This window comes from Pipra filicauda, unplaced genomic scaffold (genome assembly GCF_003945595.2).
Source record: "Pipra filicauda isolate LSUMZ 115617 unplaced genomic scaffold, ASM394559v2 scaffold218_size1660888_pilon, whole genome shotgun sequence".
NCBI classification, from domain to species: Eukaryota; Metazoa; Chordata; class Aves; order Passeriformes; family Pipridae; genus Pipra; species Pipra filicauda.
The window spans coordinates 294,786-319,490 of NW_024104330.1; the positions used below are offsets into that span (position 1 = coordinate 294,786).

A 24,705-nucleotide genomic window follows, 5' to 3' on the forward strand; every position below is an offset into this window, starting at 1 on the left:
GGCAGGGTTGGGTACAAGCTTGCAGAGGGAAAGACCTCATACCTCTTCTAATTGGGAAGAAAATAAAATATTGTGGCTTCATAGTGTACCAAAGGACATAATTTCTCCTTCAGAAGTATAAGTATAGGTAGTTGCACATGCACTCTCAAGTAGATAATGTCTCAATAATGCCTATCTGACCACTTGTAGTTTTGATAGGTGACACTAATTCAGTTGATACCTGAGATGCTGTTAAAACCTACAAAAGCTTTTATTTTCAGGGCATAATTACATGCCTGCCTTGTTTTGCTGCATTAACAGTATAAGTTAAGTTTCTAAAAGTTGCCAATGACATGAATTGCTATGAAGCTGAGAGTCTGTGCAGTGATAGTGTATATTTTTAAAAAAATGCAATTTCCAAGAAATGAAAACCAAGTGCCTTTGACTTATATGGAAATGTCATGAATTTACGGATCTCTTAAAACAAGTAAACTTATTAAGTGGCTTTTTAAAAAAAATTAATTTAAATTATTAAAAATATGGATGTTGTCCCATATAGTACATGTATCATGTAGCAACAAAACTTTCCACATGAAGTCTTATTCCACTTAAACGTCTCAGATCATTGGTGTGAGAACACGCTTTACTCCAACACTTATTGAATTTGATATTTGGGGAGGGAGCGGGGAGCTAGCAGATTGGGCCAGAGGTAGGGGATCTGAAACCAAATAACATGATTCTGTTGAATGACTTGAATATGGCTTAGTGCATCTCTACAAGGTCTTATTTGAGTCAGTAGAACTATATGATAGCACAAGTTGGTTGCTGTGATTATTCTTACAGGATTAATGTTGTATCTCTGAATTCAAAGTGCTTTTCAGCTGCCCATATGTGCCTTGTACGCACCGCTTGGTAGGCAGGTCTAGTGATGGGGAAAGGCAATACTATGTAATACATTTTTCCCCTGTGAATTTTCTTGATTCTACAATCTGTTAATAAAATTAAAAAGAGTATTTCCAAGCTAATTGTCATTAAATCTTTCAAATTTTCGAGAAGAGGCTCCGAGTCTTTAGCAGATGGTTGGAAATGAAATGCACATTGGGAGAAACAGAAGCTCTGCCAAATCTGGACCTTGAACAGAACTAGTCAAATAAACAGAAGTGAGACACAGCAGGGATGGTTTGGAATACACTTTATTACAGCCAGAAACCTTCAGGCTGTGAATGACCTAATCAACCTAAGCTCCAGTCACATACCTAAATTAGCTCCTACTCTACATCCATTTTCATTCAAACACCATACTAACAGATCTGAGCTCTTTTAAAAGTCGAAGGTTATAACTCTTCTTGCTTGTCCTCTCCTCATTGTATTTGTCCCATTCAACTCTCCTAATGCCTGTATTCCTAATTTTCTCCTTTAGTTTTCCTGTCCTTTTCCCTGACTCAATTCTGGCACTTTTCATGCATTTGTTGAGTTTCAAATGACTTATTCTTGTGGTTCTGTGAGAACAAGTAAAAAAAAATAATGGGAGGAAAGCTGCTCAGTGTTGAGGGGCTCTGGGAGGCCATTCGGTTCCCACTTATCCCAAAGGATTTCTGTGTGACCTTGTCTCCCGCCTCATTTCCGTGTTTGCAATGTGGGGAGAAAGTAGCAGAGAAAGGGCAAGCGTGCCTAATGTTTTATAAAACACCATTCCAAAGTTGTCTCTTGCTGTATGCATTTGCTGCCCTGCATGGTCCCTACTGCACTTAGGGCTGCTGTACAGGACTTGAACAGCAAACAATCTTGGCCTTGCTCCTGTTCGTTTCACTAGACTTGGCTTGATTTCATGTGTGCAGCCCACAGACGTTGCTGTTCATAGCCCTACTAGGACAGAGATCTGCAGAGTGTGCCTGTGAATGTCACAGAAATGTGGACTTGTTCTGAAAACACTTGTGCAGACAAGAAACTAGAATGAACTAACATGACTCTGATTGTATTTAAACATTAGCCAGGGCAATGGCAAAACACTAAAAAGCTAAATAAAGGCTATGTAGCATCATTTTGGTCTCCAATGTTTAAAGAATGGTTCAGCATGAAATTCAAATGGCAACAGCTTGTCTGCACTGTGTTGTAAATTTGATCAGAAAATTGGCCTACCTTTATTTAAAAAATATTATATATATATGTATTATTATATATTAATACATAATGTATAATAAGATATTATATATACATATGTATAAAACTTTATCACTTGATACTTGTTATTCATAAAAGATACAGCCTCATGGCCTTTGAATCAGTCTCTGCTTTATATCAATAGACATGAACTTTTAATATCTTTTTGTGAAAAGTAGGTTTACTATTGAGAGAGGCTATTTAGGGGGTTTCATGTGGCTACATAAATAGTCACTTGAATTTAGGAGGAATTATTGCTCTGGAATTCAAGGGGACAGGAAGTAATCTGGTGTACTAGGTGCTGGTTTGCATTGCCTGAGGTGGTATTCCTAAATTCTGAGACATTATCATGGTTTTAACATGAGTTCAGTGGTTCACACAGAGATATGCAGGGGATCATGAAATTTCCCTTTGTCATTCCAGTTTCGAGTGACCATAGTTGGAATGATTTACAGGGATTCTAATTCCCTTAACAATTAGTAGGCACGCTTGAGCCCACTGGGTTTTATTCAGAGCCTATTGAAGCTAATGGAGGGGAAAAAAATCCCTTTGACCTCATTTGGCATTGGCTCAAGCTCTTTGCAGCTGAAGCTGATGGCTTCATCAAAATCCACTTAACCTTCCAGGGATGAGTGTGTGACAGGGACTGCTCAGGTCATTCTGGAGCTTCATGGGTTTGCTGGGAGGGGCTTTAACACTTTCCCTCATTATTCCCTTTATTACCAATCTAGGTGAAAGGAGTAATTTGAATAGTAGCAGAAGACAGTGTGATGTCTTATATGGTCTCTAATCATGTGGTCCAACCTCAGCATCCTTCGGCTAATACAGGATTCATACAGTTAATACTGAGTGTAACAGAATATACCTTGGTGTTAACTTTCTGACGTGCTTCTTTTTCACTTTTTTCACAAATTTGAAACATCCTGAGGTTAAAAAACAAATTATGCCCCTCCTCCCCTCCTTCCCCCATTATTTAATAGTATCCCTGAATTTTTCCATGTTTTCTATGTGTCTTTCCAATGAACAAACCTACCTAAATGTAAGCGACTACAGAGCATGCTGATTTGGAACTGATTTCTATTTCAAGAAAATAGAAAACAGATAGGAATAATACAGATGAAGAGAAAATGATCTGCTTCCCTGACTCTTCCCCAGAAACATGCAACAAATTCCATGTAATCATCTCTTTGATCTAATGCTCTGCATTATCATATAAACAAAATTTTTGAGATGTTCCTATCATATTAAAGGTTTTCTTGTGTCGTGGAAAATTAATTTATCTGAAGCTCTCCTCTTAGTAGGACACAGAAGGCAGCTTTTCATAGAGTTTCTCCAGACTACAGCCCATCAGGACACCTGAAGCTCATCAGGAAAAACTTTGTTATTCCTGAATGCCATGTTCTGTTGTATGATAGGATAGATTTAATGAACCTACAAACTCAACCTTACTTTGCTGCCCATAAGGGTTAAGGAAGAGCTTTACTAACACAAACATAAATCGAAACACTGCCTTGGGCAAGCTGCTGTAGGGAACCCTGCTTGAGCAGGGAGACTGGACAAAAAGATCTCTGGGGGTCTCTTCCAACCTCAGCCGTTCTTTGATTCTGAGTTTCATCAGTGATTCTATTCACTGGCAAGAAAGGGAGTGAGATCTGGTTGCTGACTCCTCCAGGGAAAAACTGAAGGGAAAGATCACTGTCACCTTTTCATTACACTGATGTAGTGAGTTGGGATGCTGCAAATAACTACTTGTGAGATGACTGGGCTTTGCATTTCTTGGGTTGGAGGCTCTGGCCATGGATCTTCTGAAGGTATATTCCTGGTCTTTTTGATTAGTGCTAGTAGCAAGAGAAGCTGTTTCCACCACAGAGAGGTATGCTTTCAAAGCAATGTGCAGGGCTTTGGAATGTGACACCATTAAATGTTAAGGTGCATTTTCAAACGAGGAGCCTCAAGGCTAGAGGTAACTCTTTGATCTTTAAAAGCTTACCACATAGTGGAGTGAGTTTAAATTTATACTTATATCTGCAAACACTTGCAGGTAATTAGATTTTAGTTTCAAGGCTGCAGAACTTTGCAGAAATTATTCAGATTTCAAAAGGCTCAAAATAAACATCAATTTCTATTTATCTCAAGGGATTGAGAGGGGCATAAAAGAAACCTTTAATGGCTTGAGCCATGCTTTATTAATTGCTTTGTTGAAGAGATAAAACCTGTGAGAGTTTGTGTATTAAAGTGGGATGTGAACCAGCAGAAATCTAAGCAGGATCTGAATTTGATTTAAAGAGAGTAAGAAAATACACAGCTGAGCTTTTCTCCGTATTTAAAAGATTTTTACCTGTAATATATACAGTTTCTTTGTTCTAAAGGAAGCGTGTCTGTATTGCACCATAATTATATATGAAAGCATTTGAGCTTGTCATTCAGTATTGAAGAAGCTGGATCTGTCTAAACAAAGTGACATGCAATTAAGAAGCATGGGGGAGCTGTCTGTTTGTCATATCTGAAAATAAAGTTATCAAATTATTACCCAAATTGTTCCACATCTGACAGTTGTATCTACAAATGCTCCTTATGGAAACTTTGCAAAGATGGCTCAGGTTTGCACAGTGTTTATGACAGGGGACAATGGAACATAGAAGTTTGGTTGGTTGGTTGATTTTTTTTCTTTAATTCAGACTTTTTTATTTTTTGTATGTAAAGTTCCTCACAAGGAGGACTACAGATAGAAAGTGAACCTTTTCCTTGTTGGATGAAAAATGGCATCTTTAGAGCACATAGAAGGTAACTACTAGAGTTCTGCTGCCATTAAAATCAAGACTTTAAATCAAAACTGCCATCTTGTTGAAATTCCCCCTTTTGTTTTTTTAATTGCTTGAATTTTTACCATGTTTTTTAAAATTAAGAGTGTCTGGTTTTGTTTAATCCCATGTGACAGAAATACTGCACTGAAATCCTTAGTACATTTTATATCTGTTATTCGTTAATTCTGTTATTAATATCTGTTAGCTTGTTGCAGAGCAAGTTTTGCATAACCCTAGTGTGAACACTCCTGCTTGTTCTGGTTATGTCCTTTTTGCTTCTTTTTCTATTGTGTTGTGCTCACGTAGGTTATGAGAGTATGCTCCTCCAGCTCCAGTACTCCCATGTTTTGTGTTAAATCCAGGAGAATTACTTTCTATCTGGCTCTAAAAATGATGCAGAAAACACTAGATGGGTTCAAATTATCACGATAATTAGCATATATGTTTGTATCAAGTCTGTCTCTTTGCATGTTAAACTGCAAGTTGATTTGGAATAGGACTGAGTCACTAACCGGGTATGACAAGTATGGCCTTGACGCCATCACTCTAACTGGCTTCTCAGATTTCCACTAAGGAAGAAAATCACATTCTTTGGAATTGTCAAAGGCATTCCAGATTTCATACAGATTTTTCTGGATACTGAATTAAAAAGCATCATTAATGTTGATAAAGGGAATGTGTATGCTGAGTCTATTAATAATAGATAATATAAATATTATCCATTTTAATGGATCTTTTTGGGTATACCTCTTCTCTAAAGCATCATTATTGAATGAAGATAGTGTTTCTGCATTGGTAGTCCCTGTGGGCCCTCAGTAGCTCTCTGTTTTCATCCACACATTTCTGTATCATCAAGCAGTTGCATAGCTCTCATCCTTACTTCCTATGAGAGTGAGAAGCACCTTTTCCTCAAACTGGTGTTGTCCTAACAAACAAAGGCAGGAAATAATGCATTTGAAAAGCTGACCTCGGCAAGACTTAAATCCTGAATGGGTCTGTAACTGAACTGGTGATTAAAAAACACCTGTACCTGTTAAGTATCTGGACCACAAATCTTTCCTAACAGTTCTGAGGTTGTATTTGAGGTTGATGGATAGGACATCACTGGGAAAGATGATGCTGCCACCACACTCATGGTGTGACACAGTCTTCTGGCTGCTTACTGGGGAATCTTCTATTGTTACATTTGGGAGCCTCTTCTAGTACATCCTGCATAATGTCAGTGGGTGATGGAAGTTTTGCAGAGGGTTATGAAATAGCTTTCACTTTAAAGGAAAATTCAGTGACAGAGATGCTGAAGTTAGTCTAAGTCATAGACCAGAATTATGGTTGTGTAAAGGCTGAGGACTGTGGTCATACAGTGCCATGAATCTTGTTCAAAGCTTGGGATTATAGCCTAAAGTTACATAAACTTGTAAAAAAGACTATAGCATCAGGATCTCAGTACTGATTCCCAAAATAATCACAGTTAGTTAGAAAAATTTGTTTATAAACTCTTACTTGCTTCCTATCATGTTAGATCTAAGAGATCTGTAGGTTTCTTTTCTCCTTTGGCACTAAAAGTGCCACTGTGACTGATGAAGAGGGAACATGCTGTCCTAAGAAATGCCTGGAAGAAAATTTTCATCTTTAAGCCGACATCAAAGCTGCATTCACCTTGCTTTAGAATGAGAATTCTGAACTTTTTTCAATCCAATCCCTTATCTAAACCATTTACTTGCATAGAAAAGTCTTAAAAATTGGTGTTTTGGGGCTAAATAGGGCATTTTTGTTGGAGGTTATTGAGACATGAAATGATTACTTATCATCCCTTGAAATGACATTACATTTAAATGCAACGGTACATGGGCACTTACTGCTACCTTCATCTCTGTTAATCCCTGCTCACAGCCTGCAAATTGAACATTCTCTCAGCCTTATGGGATGCACTGAAATTCTCAGAGTTATAATTGCTTTTCAGTGTGCTATCCTGCATGTTACAATTTGAAGAGGCTCTCTTCCAAACAGAAAACGTTTGGTGAACCCCTCCAAACAGAAAGCATTTAGTGAACCCCATGCTGTCTATTCTTTCCCTTTTAATCAGTTTTATCCATGAGTTCACTATGATTCAAAGGGAAAATAAAAATTGAATTCATTTGATCATGATTGATTTGAAAATTCAGGGGGCAACCTCTTGGTTATTGACAGCTTTTAAATTGCTGTTCATTGTTACCTGGGCATGGCTGTGAAATTCATCAACATTCCACATCTTTCTAGCTACCTCTGTTGTTTGCTTAGATATAGCAGCTGTAAATTTAGATGTGCACAATATAACCTTACCAGACAAAGATATGGCATTGTCTGAAAGTCTTTGCAAGGTCTACCTGTATAAATGAGCCCTTTTCCATAGAGGTCCATAGGAACCAGAGCAGAAAAATCTTTCTGGAAAGCATCCCAGTGGCAAAGGACCTGGGGGTGTTGGTCGACAGCAGCTGAACATGCACTAGTGTGTGCCCAGGTGGCCAAGAAGGCCAATGGCACCAAAAATAGCCTGGCCAGCAGGACTAGGGCAGTGACCCACACATCAAATCCTGCATTCAGTTTTGGGCCCCTCACTACAAGAAGGACATCGAAGTTCTTGAGTATGTCCAGAGAAGGGCAGCAAAGCTGGGGAAGAACCCAGAGAGTAAATCATATGAGGAGTGGCTGAGGGAGCTGAGGTGTTCAGTCTGGAGAAAAGGAGGCTCAAGGGGGGACCTTATTGCCCTCTACAACTACCTGAAAGGAGGTTATAGCCATGTAGGGGTCAGCCTCTTCTCCGAGGGAACCAGTGGCAGGAAAAGAGGAAATGGCCTCAAGCTGTGCCAGGGGAGCTTCAGGTTGGACATCAGGAGGAATTCCTTCACTGGCATGTTGGTTAAGCGTTGGAATGGGCTGCCCAACTAAGTGGTAGAGTCATAATCCCTGGAAATGTTCAAGAAATGACTGGACATGGCAGTTACTGCTATGGTTTAGTTGATGTGGTGGTGTTTGGTCAAAGGTTGGGCTCTGTGGTCTTGAAGGTCTTTTCCAACCTTAGTGATTCTATGATTCTATTCTATGATTCTAAGTAGTCCAACTATGTTTCTGTCTCATTCAGTTGAATATAAGGTGGTAGATGATATAATGACTCTACTTAGATTGTCAAAGCTATTCTTTTACCAAATTAGACTAGAAAATGGATTATTTTTTCACCAGTTGTGTTAAGCTACCTGAGATGGTCAGCTCCCCCCACTTGCACATAAAGCACTTGTCTTTCCTGAACTGGTTTTAATGTTTAAGTCAGCATGATAACCTAGGTGCTGCTGCTGTTATGCAGAAAGCTTTTCTTTATTTCTCTCCTGCTTGGTCTGTTGGGGTTTTTTTTGTTTTTGTTTTTGTTTTTTTTTGTTTTTGTTTTTTTTGTTTTTGTTTTGTTTTTGTGTTTTTTGTTTTTGTGGGTTTGTTTTTGTTTTGGGGTTTTTTTGTGGGGTTTTTTGTTTGTTTTGGTTTTTTGTTGGTTTTTTTTTGTTTTTGTTGTTGTTGTTTTTGCTTTGGTTTTGGTTTTTTTGTGGTTTTTTTTGTTTTGTTTTTGTTTTGTTTTTGTTTTCTTTGGTTTTGTTTTTATTTTGTTTTGTTGTTTTTTGTTTTTTGTTTGTTTTTTGTTTGTTTTTTGTTTGTTTTTTTTGTTTGTTTGTTTTTTCCCAATAAACTTGATTCTCAGTGAAACAGGTATTTACATTCCATTTAAAAAATTTTATTTATACAACTTGGAAAAACTGCTTCACCAGTGAATCCCTGAACAATCTTAACACTGAGTAACATCATCAGAAAATCTTCTGTATCCCTCTACATTTTAATTTTCTGTTGGTAAATGCCTACAGAACTCAGTCCAACTGGCTCTGATGATTTCTGTGTTTTTCTTCTAATAATGATCCTGGCAGCCTTGATGATGGGTGCACATACATTAGCAATTTTTCCCTGCAAATTGAGTGTTGTTTTTGTTGTATTACTGCATTTTAAGGCAAATACCATTCTGTTTTTTTGGAATAGTTTAATTGATGGAGCCCTGATCTCCTTCAGTGATGACCTGTGGTGAATAGACCATGCTTGTAGCAAAGTCTGATGACTCTGAAGGGGATTGAGTTTCTGTTTTAGTGAGCACTGCTATAACTTCTGAAATGCTAAAAGACAGTCTTGATCTTTGGAGTATATAAACTTTCAAACTTTATTTGAAATGCACGAGTAACAAATCTCATGTAGGCAAGGATAAAAACAGTGCTTATGTTGATGTGATGCTGTGTGGCCATGGAAAAGGATTGTAGAAAAGGCCATAGAAAAGTTCTTGCATGGTTTTCTTTAATAGCATAGCAAAAACTGCCCCGTGCTGACAAAATCTCTTGCCTGTGTTTTCCTGTACAGAAGGGTAATCTTTGGATACATTTTCCTGCTATGGTATGAAGGGATTTATGCCGTCTGTTCCCTGAAGTGTAATACATGTCAAAAGGGCAAACTTCAGGTATAAAACCTGTTCCATTCGCTGGGTCAGCTTTGTAGCTTTCTGCTCTCAGGTCAAAGACCAAAGCACTCTAATATTAACAGGATCTCAGAAATGTTGAAGGGAGAGCCAAATAGGCACAAGAAGCATTATATTCTGAGAAGGAAGTAGTAAGAAACCCTGACAACTGCTGTTATAACCGCTGAGAGTAAATCACAGCTTTGGACAATGATATGCTTTTGCAGGTTGTTCATTGGAATATGAATGTTGAAAGGCAGAGTCAGCACATCCTTTTGTTGTGGTCTTTTTTTATTTTCCATATGAGTGATTTCAGTAATTGTAGAGATATCAGACTATCCTCTTATTCAATGGATTTCTGTGATGGATTTGCTGTTCATTGGAAACATCACATTCCTTTTCTACAAAGAGACTCTGATATAACGAAAAGCATATAGTATAAGATAAAGTGATGAGTATCTTCATTTTGTAGCTGCAGACATTATGACTCAACTAAATGACACAGACTGTGACAGAACTGGATTCTTAGAATATTTGTTCCTTAAAATTCAGACCACTTTTCTTTAACTAATTTTTGTTTGTAGTTGGCTTAGTCTGATGTTCTTTCACCCTCTCAAAACAAGAATTGTTTCTGCATATTAGTTTACTGGAGCTGCATTGATGGTTATTTGAAATTCACATTTTGAACCCAAGTGTCACGTGGCCTCTCTGTTCCTCAATTTCTATTCCTACTTGTTATTGTGAGTAGGAGTTACATGGCAGACATGCTTGTTTCAGTAAAAAAATAAGACCCACTATTGAATCAGTGTTATGAGAGTCCCTTGAGTTATTCAAAATTAGACTTGACCACTTTTTGTGAGACAAGGTTATATGTGCACACTGTATCATAAAAGATACTCTATAATGCACTGATTGAATAATAATTTTATGCCTTTACAGGCATATGAAAGAATACTTATGTAATTTACAGTCACCTAGGAAGAGTTCATGATTAGCTTAACTACTGATATTTATTTGCAGTACAGCAAGAAAAGAGAAAGGAACGTTGTGTTGTTAAGTACTTTCTCTAGTGTCTTATATCTCGAAAAATATGTCATGCCTTTCAGCCAACAGATGGAGTTCACATCTGTGCATGTACATGTAGTCAGTCTCTAGGGAAAAAAAAAGGAGGAAAAAAGGAATTTCTTTTTAAAGAAGAACAAGGGGTTTGATTTATTTTGTTTGTTTATTGTTGTTTTTCTCCTCATGTTTTCAAAAATCATTTACTAAGATATTAAGATATTCATGGTAGTAAAAATGGTAGTAGAACCAGTAGTCCTGGTGAGATTTTTTTGTGGGCACTGTTGATACAGAAATAATCTCTTCCATACGTGTAGCCATACTCCATGTTACTGCACTGTCTGTGTCTTTTGTGTGTGTGTTTTTTTAGCACTAACTACTTCTCCCATACACTTATACCTCACTGGACTATAATAGTGAAGGTTAATTTCCGCAGTAAGTCCAAGTATGTATTTCTTGTATTTTTAAATGAGAATTGCAGCTACAGAAGGCAGGAGAAAAACCGATGAAGTGAAAAGCATCAGTCGTCACTCCTGAGGACTGTTAGAGGCATAGTACAAAACGCATGGTTTATGTCTTTAAAACAAAGTATGTCATTAAGTGGGTAATGCTAAGAGGAATTTTATCTAGCCTATAAATACCAGTGAATCTCTTCAACTTCAAATCCCAGTACAGACACAATTTACAATTGCAATCAAAATGATGCACACAATTTAACTTCAGTACCATCTGTAACTCTGCTGGTATTTTAATAATGAATAAAATTATATCTTGGCAACAAAAGTCTCAAATAAAATACCTTAAAGTTCCAAGCGAGACCTCTAAGAGCAAGCTACAAGGCCTCTGGTTTACCCCAAAATGTTTACTATAAAGTGGATATATCTGTATTTAAATAGTTAACAGTGGCAAAAGGTCTGTGTGATTTTGTGAAGCCCTGGTTAAACTACCTTTGAAGTTCAGGAATCACAGTTCAGGCAAGGGTTTGCACAGCTGGTCACAGGTACTCCTACCCTCACTACACCACTTGTATCTGGTTCAGCAGAGATATGTGAGCAGTGACATGCCAGGGCCTGTGTACTTGAAGAAGAGCACCTACAGGAAGCAGTTATCATCCCTTAAAAAGCCTTTTATTACCACAGGATGGTGCAGGAGGCGTGTCACTTACTGTCTTCTGAATTTGTCTTTTGGACTCCACCGTGAGACCTAACCACATCAGTCTCTGGGTTATAATTTTCTCTTCTTCTTCAAGGGACATGCTGTAAGAAAAATTAGTGTCACTATGATGGGTTTCGGGGGTTTATGATTTTCTAAATATCTTCAGTGTCCACTAATCAGAAATTTTCTAAATTTATACCAACTGTTGTGGATGAATGCTGGGTCAGCCTCGAAGAAGGTTATAGACTGGATCATGCCATGCCTACCAACACCAAGTTAAAACATGTACTACAAGAACTAGTAAAGTTGGTGTGAATCTGATTTCTATGCAAACTCAGTTTTGGTAATATGCTATCTGTATTTCAGAAACCTGTTATTCTTCAGAAGCATTTGAAATGCTGTCTCTCTAGGACTTGTATACATTTTTCTCAGTGATTTTTTTTTTATAATTATCACAGATGTCAAAGGCTTTCTGTCGTGGGGTAAAAAAAGTGTTTTCCCTTGGAGTTAGAAAGTGGTAACCCGCAAGGGGGTGGTGTTCTTGGTGTAGGGCCCAATCAGAAGCTACATTTCGCTACTGTGAAAGTCAACATATTGCAACAGGCTGGAAAAGAAGGGAGATGACATAGTGGGAAGAGAGGCAGCCATAGTTTGAGACCATGAGGAGAAGAGGGGCCAGGAGCCCTGCTGGGGGCTGCAGGAACCTGGAACAGTGTTAAACTGGGCCAAGTACTGTAGCTAAGAGCTGGAGGAAATTTCCTTGCTGTGAGTGGACAGCCAGAGACACTGAAAGCGGCGTCGGAGCAGCACCGAACAGAGAACTGTGGCCGAGAGCCAAAAGAGATAACAAGCAGCAGAGATGGCACATAGCCAGGCTGAGAGACGCAGAGATGTCCTGCAGGAGGGAGAGCTGGCAACAGAGCAGAGAAAACTCAGTAGAGACTGTTTTGGGGTAAGACTGAATTACTTTCCCAAAACCCTTGAAGACTCCTCTTAGAAGGAGGGGATGGACTTTCATTTGAAGGGAGTCCTGAAATGCAGCAGCACCAGAGAGAGGAGCTAAGAAGCTCAGACACGTTCTGAAGCTGGATCAGGACGGGCAGAAGGAACGCGGGGGAACTGGCCTTGCCCCCCCACTGCTGCCATGTTGACAGCTGAGACAGAGAAAAGGAGCTCTGGTAGAATGCTTGGGGCAAAGACTGAACTGAGAGCTGCCCTAAACTTTCTGACTCAGGAGGAGCTTCAATCCCCTGAGGAAGGGACTGTCACGAAAATGCCCTGCACTTCATGATATGACGTGGTGAGGTGAGCCTTTGTCCCAGTTATCGCAGTCCATGGGAGAGAGACCTTTGGCTGGAGCCAAAGGGCCGAGGGGTGAGAGAAGACCCCTTGTGTTGTAATAGAGAGAGAGAGATTCCAGCTACGACAACTCCAGCTACGACTGCTGCTTTGAAGAGAAGAGACACTGCTGCCCTGACAGTGGAAAGGATATTATCTTCTTCCCTTCTGAAGTTTTATTGGAGGGAAAGGAGAGATTTGACCTAATGTAAAAATATTGCTTTACCATAGGAAAGATAGTTAGAATTGTGTATATAATGTATTATAGTATTTATTTCTGTAAGTAATAAACTGTAATATAATTCCCTTCCCCCATACGGACTTGTGTTATGTCTGGAAAAACCCTCTCACACTGAAACAAACTGTGGGAGGGGGGCTTGGACTTTGAAACTGGATTTTTGAGGGTCTCAAACCACCACACTTTCACAAAATACAGAGCTTATTCAGATATTTGGGTAAAAAGGCCTTTTCTGAAGTTCTGTTTTGTGTGCTAATCGCTAAAGCTGGTATTATCTGGCATGTTTTGAAGGAGCCTAAGAGTTAGTTATCTTACTTAGATGTTTTTGAACTGATAAAAATTATGTTTGTGGTTTTGTCTGAAAAAAATTCTCTTAAATTAAAATACATGGGGAAAGAGGGAGAAAAGATTTCCTTGTTTTTATTTGGAAGGCAATTAAAGCTACAAGAAAGGAATCAAAACCGATCAATAAAACAACTTCATAACAGGTTGACGAATTTCTCCTTTTTTTTTTGTTAATTTATCATTATTTTATAAAAATCATTAGTGAATAAAAATCAGAAAAAACAAGTTGAAAAAGATAAATATTTTTCTTCATTTCTGAAGCAAGATTGCTTATGAAAGTTCCAGTAATACACCATACTCTAAATGCTTTCCATAATTGCTTTTTTCTCAGAAGTCAACATATTCAAGGTCAGCAACTTTTTCTCAAATGCAAGTAAACATCTGTGTTATTGTGTTATTTGCATGAAGGCTTATAGATACAATTAGACCTTTGTCATTATTTCTTTGCTAATTATCTTGTCGACAAAGAAACACAGGAGAGAAAACTGGCTAGTAAATGCTCTTTCATGAGCATCCAGATGTTTTAAATTCTGTAGTGTAGAACTTTTCATTGTTTAAAACCAACGTCTTTAACAGGCATATAATGCAGTTGACTCAAAGAAGCAAAATTCCTGTTCTGACAGGCAGACTTCCAAAGCGAAAAGAACTATAGGTCAGGAACTATAAATATGGGAGCACCTGCAATAATAGCTTTTTTCTGTCACACAAAGTGGGGGAGACAAAGTCTCTTGAAATATGTGTGCTGGGATTATATGGTGGGAATCAGGATACGTTGGCTTTGCTTTTGGTTTTACCATAGATCTTCTCTGATCTTGCATAAGCACAAAATGTTTCATCTCTTTCTTGTCTGCACCCATCACAAAAGGAAATATGATAATAACAACCTTTCTGTGAGAGTTTTCTAATCTTGAGAGGTGTGTGTTGGATGGTTTGTTTGTTTGTTTTTCAGTACTGCCTTCTCATGGAAGCAGGACCAATGGGATGATCCTCACTGTGTGCACATTCCACCTTTTTGAAATCTATTTCAGCTAAGTTTACAAAGAAATATCAATATCAAATCTATACAGTTTGTACATGTATGGTCTCCAACAAGGGTTGCATCAGAGCTGTTCTGCATGTGATCTGGATTGTTGTACATGTACAAGGGGACTGAAGCATCTCAAGCACTTTACTATACTGTACTTTGAAATTTCATTTGGCATGTAAAAACTGTGCCATGTCCTGCACTGTTGGTCTGTGCATGTAGAGCTGTCGGTGCAACCTCTGGTGTTGCAAGTTTAGTTTTGACTGAGGGAAGGGCAGAAGAGTGATCTTGCATCTTGTCAGAGTATCCATTAAAAAATAAACTTCACTTGGAGAAAATTCCTGCAAGCACAGAGTCAATCAATTGTTACTTTCTTATCTCTTGGAAGTTAGACTGCATTAGTCCTGGTGCTCTCAGAACTATCATCAAATTTTTAACTGTCCTAAATGCTGAAGCCTTAAACTTAACGTGTTTACATAGTTAGATATTATTTGAGGGAAGAATTTCTAGATGTAGTGGGTCTGTTTTTTCTTCCTTTCCTCTCTTTCTTTTGTAGAAGAAAAAAAAAATAGGGATCCTAGAATTTGGTGTGAAAATAGTGTTGTAGTGCAACAGCAGCAAAGATCCAGATATGTGTGTATGGGGACAAAAACAAAGAATGTGGAAATGTAGACAAAGCATCTGGTAGGTAGAACTAATTGTCACTTTTCAGGCTAGAGCCTCCAGAGATCCCAGGGAAAAATGTGTTGCTCTGAAATTGTTTACTCTTGCTGCGATGCTGAGACGCTCAGTGTCCCATAGGCATCCGGTCCTACCTTTGGAGAAGTGAGAACACAGAGACTGTCACTGAGACTCTTGCCATGAGCAACTGTGGAGCACAGGCTGATGTGCTGAGTTCTCTTGTGGTCCAGAAGTAACCACAGGGGACTGAAGAGAGCCAGCAGTCTAAACACTATTTAAACTGAAATCTCTGCATTCAGTTATTTCCAGCTTCACATTTTAAGTGTTGCTGAATAGTCATGTAGGTCTGTTGCTAAGACTTTGAACCTCCTTTTGAGAGGTTCCAACCCCCTCTGTTGGTTTTTAAAGAATGCAGAAATTTGGGTGAATTCAGTGCCCTGATATACTCACCATTTGAGGTTTTTTGCTCAAGTCTCTGTTCAGGTTGCAAGTGACAATGAATTTAAGACCCTTATTTTAATTTACAGGCTCCTTTTTTTTAAAGTCCACATAGAACATTTAAGACATGATCTCATGGTGTACCAGGAGACCAACCCTCCCCAGACCTTTCTGCATTGCAGTCAGAAGTTCTCTTTGCAATTCAAAGGGTACAAGTCATAGAGAAGTTGCTCAGGACCATGGTAACTTGTTTTGTTGGCTAATTATCCTTATGGCTACAGCACTGGTGGCACACGTGTCCCTAATTTGTCTAACTTGCAGATCTCGTTAGGCTTTTTTGCTCTTGGTAATCAAAGAGATGGAAAACATTCTGTACAGAAGTTTGCTTTTTGATATCCATCATTCAATACATTGATATGAATTATATTGATTATACTGATTGTCTTTCATATAGAGCTGGATTTTGATTACAAAAATATCTGTACTGTTTTAAAGAGTCATTGTAAAAGAGATGAGAAATATTTTAGTGTAATCTGGCTCATTACGGAAAAGGTATCACCTAGTTTAAGAAATTCTAAATTTGTTGTCATAACCATAAAGCAAGTTTTGCTTTTATTCTTGGTCTTTTGTAGCCCTGAAGTATCGTGAATGGATTATTTCTCTTCCCTCTCTCCTATCCCCTGCTTTCCCAATCCTTGCAAGTTGCATATTTACACTCTGAGTGAGAGAACACTTTAGTGGCCCAAGATTCTGCTGACCTGTAGGATTTTTCCAGTAATTAGATCCACGTTTGCTCTATGGGATATTCAGTTAAAAATGAGAGGGATTTGTTATTATTATTACCCGCTGAAAACCCACGTTATGTTCTTGAGTGTGTATGTGACAGCACTGTAATGAGGAAACATACTCTACTTAATTCCATCTTTATTCAAATATTATGGGATCAAAGATTCAACTTGAATGTTAGCCTAGCCCTTCTGTCCTCATGTAGATGTAAAAGAAAGAGGGGAGAGACATAGAAGCTACTCATGTGAGTGAACAAGACTAATTTGGTTGTGCATCTGTGTGTGAGCTTGGGGAAGAAATGAAGGAAATGTTCAGGTTTTGTGATCATAGTGCAGCATGTGACTCTTGTGAAGTGTGGGACACACTTTTACATGTTGCAAAAGGCCAAGTGGCATGTCCCAGTGTCAGTTCTACACAGAAATAGTGAAGTTCTAACTCCTACATTACATACCTGTTCTGTGGAAACTTTACTGAACACACCACCTGGGTTGTCCTCTAAAGTCTGCCAGGGCATTGATGAACTTTTCCAGTGGCTTTTGCAATAAGTCATTACCCTCTAACTGCAGCATAGACTATCAAATTTCATTCATTGAAAGGAAAATATTTTTCAGCTTCTGAAGTATTCAGTGTCTTAACAACAGCTCTCACTCAGTTGCTGTCCCGCCAGACTGTCATTCTGGAGGGGAAATTTCAGTCTCACAAGGACTCAAGCACAACTGTGCTCTGACTCCAGTCTCTGTCCACTAAGCAGAAACAAACACCACTTGGAGCTAGCACAAGTTGACATATGTGTTGCTCATACAATGACCTCTATGTTTTGTTTTTTGCTTTTTTTTTTTAGATAATTGTGATGATGCGTTGATATCTCCTGTACCTTCAACAGCCCTTACCAGTTCCTCTGAGCTCTCCAGTACCCACAGTCCCAGCTTTGCAAAGCTCAACAGGCGAGATGGTAAGGTTGCAGTATGAAATGCCTAAACTATTCTTTTTAAGCACATTTGCAAAGAGTTACTTTTTATGTTGTATGTGTGCAGTGCATTAAGAGACAAATTGAATAGAGCTATTAATTTATGCTTCTGAGAGTGAGCTATGTAGGAGCTATTTCTTCCTTTATTATAGAAAGCTTCTATTAAATTCAAAGCTCTCTACTTCTTTTGTAGACACATCCTTAAGGACGTTCAGATAACCTTTCTGCTTTTGATGAGTTTCCATAATTTTAAGAGCCTGAAGGTCGTAAGTTTAGAGGCCCTACTCTAAAATGTAGGTGTTAAAGATAGTAGTGACTAGATATAAAGTTCCAGCGGAATTCAATGATGACACAACTGTAAAAATAGTGAATATGATAAAAACTTTGCAGACATCTGCAATGAACAATGTTTGAGGCCCAGATAATGAGCTCACACACAAGGAGGAACTATTAGGATGAAACTTGGTACCAGAAAAGAGAAATTGGCAGTATCTAGGGCATCATTTGACATCCCACTGCAAATTTGGGTTATTGGCTCCCATTTTATTCCCAAGTTAGAGCCTGTAAAGGTTGAAAGGCCAGTATTATTATATTTTATGTGATTTTAAATTTAAGAATCATTAGAAAGTATACTCCTAGAAAAAAAAGAATTTAATTGAAAATAAATGAAAATTTTCCTTCTTAAACATCTCTGAAGTGTCTGTTTTAATCAAACACTATTGGATAAATCTGTAGAAAGACAGTGAAGCGCTCTCTCTTATATGCTTATCAGTAATGAAAACGAGTTGCTAGGTCATTAGAGAAGTGTTAGATGGGAGTTATTATATCATATATATACTCTTGAACTAGAGTTTTTTCAGCAAGTAAAAAGACATATGGTAGTTGCTCAACAGAAGAAAGTTGTAAACACTGAGCATGATGTTTGAATTTTCCCTGCCTTTGTCTCCAGCTGCTGGCCGGGATGGTGAATAGATATGCTTATGAGATTGTGCAAATGGCTCTAAAGACTAATTTTATCTGCAGAAATAAGGAAGAGATTCAAAGTCAATATTATTTCTGGTTGTACTGTATTTTAAAGGGATATTAATAATATCTAAAATTATGACAATGATTTCAATTTAACGTCAGAAATTGAACTAGGTTGTATATAGCTGCCATACAGTAGTTTTGTCATGTAGTGAGGGGAAAGGTATTGTAGTTTTTTTAGAGATTTGGTATTGCATGTTGTCCTTTAGTGCTGATCATGGGAACAGGAAGACAGAGTATTGAAACCAAGCCCTAAGGAGTTGTTTCAGCAACGTTTATTTCATGTTTTGAAGGCTTACATGGTAACTGTGGAACTGAAGCCAACTCAGGGACTTAGAAGCTAAATTCTACCTTGCTTAATTCTTTTGTTGCATGGACTTTTGCAGGAATGGGCAGATATAGTGGCAGTAGAGTTCATGTAGCTACTTATTGTGGCTTAACCCCCAACAACAATGTAACCCCTCATAGACACTCACTCCAGCATAGGTTTACCCACAGTCCTTTCAGAAGTAAACTTGCTCCTGCCTTACCCATGGCTGCAGTCTCTCTGTCAGGGGCTTGACCATGGCCATGTTCTTTGACATACTTCCACGTGACCTCATGCACAGCCATAGATGCTTCAAGGTGTATTTTCTCTAGTGTGGACTTATCCTGGGGCCTCAATCCCTTCCAGAGGTGCACCAGCTGTGTACAGAGGTAACAGTGGCCACAGGCACTTTGAGATGTACCTGCTCTGGCATGGGCTAATCCACAGCCACAGACCTTCGAAGTGTCCTTTTGCCACGTGGACTCATCTACAGGTCACAGCCCCTTCAGCTGGAGTTCACACTGGAGTTCTAGCCTGTCCAGTAGAGTAGCACAGGAGCAGCAGCAATGCCCTGGCCATTTGCCAGCCCAGGCACATGGCCATTGCTGTTATCAAACTGTTCCCAGGCACAGCAGAGTTGGATGATAAGCAGTACAGCAAGCAGCGAAAGCAGAAAGTAGCTACTAATGAGCACTAGACTCTAATAAACAGTAAGGGAAGCAAGCCCCATGGCAAACACAGAAGCCTGCTGATTAATAGCTAAACAGCAGTAACAGCTATAAATTCCATCTAGCACATTCCAATCAAATCTGTAATTATCTCAAACCCTTTGAGACCCACGTGGGGCATGTGTCATGGCTCAACCCCAGAAACTCAGCTCCACACAGCCACTCACTCACTGCCCCCTGGTGGGATGGGGAAAAGAATCAGAAGAGTAAAAGTTATAAAAGTTGTGCATTGAGACAAAGACATTTTAAAAAGTAAAGCAAAAGCCTTCTGTGCAAGCAAAACAAAACAAGGAATTCATTTACCACTTCCCATGGGCAGGCAGGTGTTCAGTCATTTCCAGGACAGAGAGGCTCCATCACATGTAATGGTGACTTGGGAAGACAAACACCATCACTCAGAACATTCCCTCCTTCCTCCTTTCCCCCCCCCAACTTTATATGGGAAATATATGATGCCACATGGGAAGGGATATTCCTGTGGTCAGCTGGGGTCAGATATCCCAGGTGTGTCCCCTCACATGTGCTTCTGCCCGCCCCAGCATCCTCACTGGTGGGTTGGGGTGAGGAGCAGAAAAGGCCTTGGCCTAAGTGTAAGCACAGCAGTAACAAAATAAAACTCAGCAATAACAACAATATCTCTGTATAATCAACACTGTTTCCAGCATGATCCCAAGGAAAAACCCCATATCAGCTACTTGAAGAAAACTAGGTCACTTGTGCTAGAACCGGCATAGTTTTTCATCTTGAGTTGGAGCAGAAAGCAGTACTAGATGGTGGCTGAAGAAACTTTCTTTGACTGTCACTTGAATGCAAATAGTAGATACCTTTACAAGAAATAATCACTAACAGGGACTGGGTTATGGCTTTCTGATAGTGTTGGAGTGTTTTGATGAGTTGGTTTAATTGATAAGACAGTGCTGCAAGGAACAGTGCCTCCAGGTAGAAAGACAGATCAATTTGTTTGTTAATGTAAATATGAATGCAACAAGTGAAGATGAATTTATAAAACTCAATCCAGACCTTTATCAATACAAAGTTCTAATTCATCAAGTTAATTTAGTAAAAGATAACAGTAACTAAAAGGCTGTTGTTTAAAAAAGGCCTGTGGTAGTGGAATGTGCTGTTTAAAAAAACAAACATAGAAACTATAGCGTGATAGGTACTTTAAATGGTAAAGAAGGAAGCACGCTCCTTGTGAGGTGGTGAACAAAGAGGTTTATTTCAAATTTGGTGCTTCCCTTTATACCCTGATATCATGTGACCTTCTAACCAATAGGGTTATCCATTTAGACACATGCTTTTTTGGGCTTCTCTGCCCCGCACGTCCCCCGTGCCTTGGACACGCCTCCTACAACAAACTACCCATGAGTAAATCTTAGTGTGAACAACTGAAAGTGCTCAATTAAAATGCTGATAAATCTGTACTTGTACTAGTAAAGCAGCTAATATAATTCTGATAAATGTGATTCTAAGTTATGAAATATATTATTTATCCATGAGAGGGATTTATCAGCTTTTTTGCTTACAGTAAATAAATAATAAAAAATAATAAGAAAATTGCTATAATAACACTATATCACCTAAGATTTTTAAGTTCTTATTAGCTCTTAGCCTGAATAGTCAGTATAAGCAATTATGTATGAGAATATAAAACATATATAATGTCAAAAAGAATTTGTTTTGTGGCCAGGAAGTGTTTGATCTGGGTATTAAAGTAAAATTCTGCAGCAGGGAAGCACTTAGTTACAGTAGGAAGTTCAGGAGTTGTAGTGCAATTTAAAGCCGGTTGAGCTGTTTGCAAGGCACTGTAGGGTGGAAATAATAATTCCTTTTGCTTTGTATTAATGAACTACAAATAAGCATGGGCATCCTGAGCAGCCCTGGGGAACAGCAAGAAGCACTGACTGTGTAACACTGGGCTTAAATGCAATTTTTGAAACAACTATGACAAAATGTACAAATAGCCTGAAAAAGAAAGAAAACTATTTGATCATATTTCTTGGAATCATGTGGGTTTCCAACAGAGAAACCATCAGATCTTTGCTTTCCTCATATTTCCAGCATTTTGGTTTGTTGCCATGGAGAATATGAGCAATATATCAGATTCCTGTGGTACTGTTTCTTCACTGGGACATTTTCTCCATACCATGTTGAATGTCTCCTTTGAAATGATCCATAGAAAATGTGAAATGTGTGAACTATGAGGAATGATGGTGTAGCACAATGTGCAGAATCTTGTCAATGCAGGTGGGAATCTGATGGGCAGGAGAAATTTTATGTCCCTCAGACATTTTGTAAAATGTCAAACGTGGACTTTATCGAGTATCCTGTCTCTCTTGTTTTCATGTGAGAGGCAGTGTGACATCTTCATATATTAGTACTTTCCAGATTACCTAAAACAAATGTTTAGATCTAGTGGGCATAATTAAAGCCAAATTTTGTCTGGTTTGTGTTTATGCCACACTTACTAAAAGTTGTATGGTTCTCTTCAATTTCCTTGTGCCCAACTGCAGGAAAAGGATATCAGGGCTATGCTTGTGTCTGTTCAAAGGGGTTGATGTCCTGTAAATAGTGTCTCCAATAACCCATGTTTTTGCATATTAGAGTTTTCTTGTCCTTTGTCTTGGGTCTGCACTTGCAAACGATCCCCAGGACAAGCTTCACTAGTGGGTTGAGGAGCAAATGGCTGCAAATAGTTGCTATGCTTTGGATGTGCTTTTTTGCTACTTATTGGGAAAAGTATGGGATGGGGTATTTAAACACTATAAGGAATGATGTGCATAAAAGAAATGTGGAGACACAGATTGTGGCAGTATCCAGTATCCTTTGTGCCACATGCTCTGCGTAACAGAGCAAATATGGACAAAAATATAGTTATTGATTTTTTGCACTCACAGCTGTATTTCGTGAGGATTTGGGATAACCACAAAAGCAAGCAGAAACTACATGTTTGCTTTATTAGCAGAAGTGAGAGAGGCCCAGTGGGAAAAGCTTTAGTTCTACCCTCAGTCATGCAGCCAATGCAGCTCTGCTGTTGCAGGGATTTTAGCTGCCATTCTTACAACAGTAGAATTACTGTCCATCTGTGGAAATGGTAATGATGGAAGGCTTGGGAGAGGAAAATACAGTGGGCTTTTTTCTCCATTGGAAAAGATATATGAAGCAGCTACTCTGTAAAGGCATGGTCTGTAACTGGTACCTCTCTTGCAAGACCAGCTCCGAAGAGGTGATGCTACAAGCAGGTGTCAGTGCTGTGTCGTGCAGTGCTTACATCTAAAGAGTGACATTTCCAGCAGACAAATCTGCTCATATAAAGAGATATGCAGTTCAGAGAAACCATGTAATCTGTGATTTTAGAGCTCAAGCTCACCACAGATCTCCCAAATTTCCATTCAGTGTGTATCATTTGTTTGACTTCAAAATTATAAGCCAGAGGCGCTGTGCTCAAACTGGAAAATAGCAGTGCATAGTAAAGCCAAACACTTTTGTGGAAAACATATCACATTCCTGCCACTTCTTGCAGCAAAAGGGGCAGAGCATAAAGTACATAGAGTAGATATTTAGTTATGATATTTGATATAGTAGTTATGATATTTGATATCCTACTGGAAAGCACCTGTGCTAATAAGCTTGACTTAAGAATTTATGTATAAACCCGAACAGAGAAAGCAAAGCTTTTTATTTTTTTTAAATGGGAAACTCATCAAATAAGTTATTTATTATAAGTGTTTTTCTCAATCCAGTTGTTGCTGTTTATGTTATAGAAAGACAATAAAGGAAAGATAAAAATGCCCAGATTTCTTTTAATATTTATGAAAACATCTAGGATAGGCTCTTTGGAGCCTTGAAGGAAACAACTTTGTTATCACAACTTTTGAACCAAATTTTTATATCGGGTCAGTTCCTGGAATAAAACTAAAAAGCAGCAACTATTGTTTTCAGAGTCTATTTCAGATATTGGATATTACAAGCCAAAGGAATTTTGCCTTTGGATTGTATGTACATTATTCACAATTTGGTGTAGGAGAAATCTGCAGTTTGTTGCCTTCAAATACAATTACAAATTTTGTGTCTTAAAGGCAGACAGAAGTATTCTTTATATGACACTTTAAAAAAAAAAGAAAAAAGGTGGTTGGAGAAGAAACATTATTAGGACTTCTAATAGGAAGTATTATAGTCTTATATAAGCTATATCTAGGTTTAGTGTTAAAAGAACTATGAAGTAGGCAGAGAAATATTGAGTGATGAAGTTCCTAATATTCTCATTAGGTCTTTCATGGCATGCTCATGGGACAGCATATTCTATTTAAGGCAGGTAAAATAATCACAGTGATGACAACTTCTATTGTGATTGAAAAGGGTAAGATAAATCATAGCACTAACAAACAGTATGCATTGGTTTGGTTGCAAACTATTTTCCCTGGAGAGTTCTTGTAGAGGAATGAAGACTGAGTCATCCGGGGGAGCGGGCATGATACTCAGTTTGAACTGTGGAATAGATATGCTTCTGTTTCAGAAATTAGGATAAATCCTATATTAATGTATTGTAAATAATGAAAATTCTAACATTTATTCTTAGACAAAGAAATTTCAGTTGTGAGTAGTACGATGCATTCTAGGAGAACAAAGACATTTTTTAAAGTGCAAAGTTATTGAAATTGTGTTCTTTATTGTAAACCACATTTATTAATATTTAAACTCTGTTCACTTCAATGAACTCTTCAAGGGACAACTTTGAGACATATCAGTTAATAAGATTAAAATATTAAGATAAATCCAGGTATTTATAACCAAAGTTTAGAGATGCATTTTGTTTGGAATGCTTATTTGCAATCATTCCTGTAGTTTATATGAGGAATTGTTAGTCCTTTACTATCAACTCTGTATTTCCCCCTTTCTTTCTCAATGTGATCGTGTTCACTGTAGTCACACATAAGTGCTTTTGTAAACTTCATTAATAATGACAAAACAAAAAGAAGATGGGTTGCAGAGGCAGCTTCAGAATTTGCTGCCTCGGAACCTTTGTTGATGGCTTCTATGTTCTTCACAGCTGCACTGTTCGCTTATTTGTAAGCCTGAAGTGAATGCTGGGCGTATACGGAGAATAAATGTCTGTAAGTAGAAACAAGCTGAAGGAAAATAAACATAGCCTATAAT

The 24,705-nt window shown here is 38.3% G+C and overlaps 1 protein-coding gene across 2 annotated transcripts in view; it reads left to right on the forward strand.

Annotated features, from left to right (window-relative positions):
• CNTNAP5 (contactin associated protein family member 5) overlaps positions 1-24,705 on the forward strand; it is a 293,699-nt gene that overhangs the window by 55,213 nt on the left and 213,781 nt on the right. For both annotated transcript variants that reach the window (XM_039381219.1, XM_039381218.1), the window contains exon 2: positions 17,362-17,472. In XM_039381219.1, the coding sequence (XP_039237153.1) occupies positions 17,362-17,472 (111 nt within the window). The remainder of the gene's footprint in view (positions 1-17,361; positions 17,473-24,705) is intronic.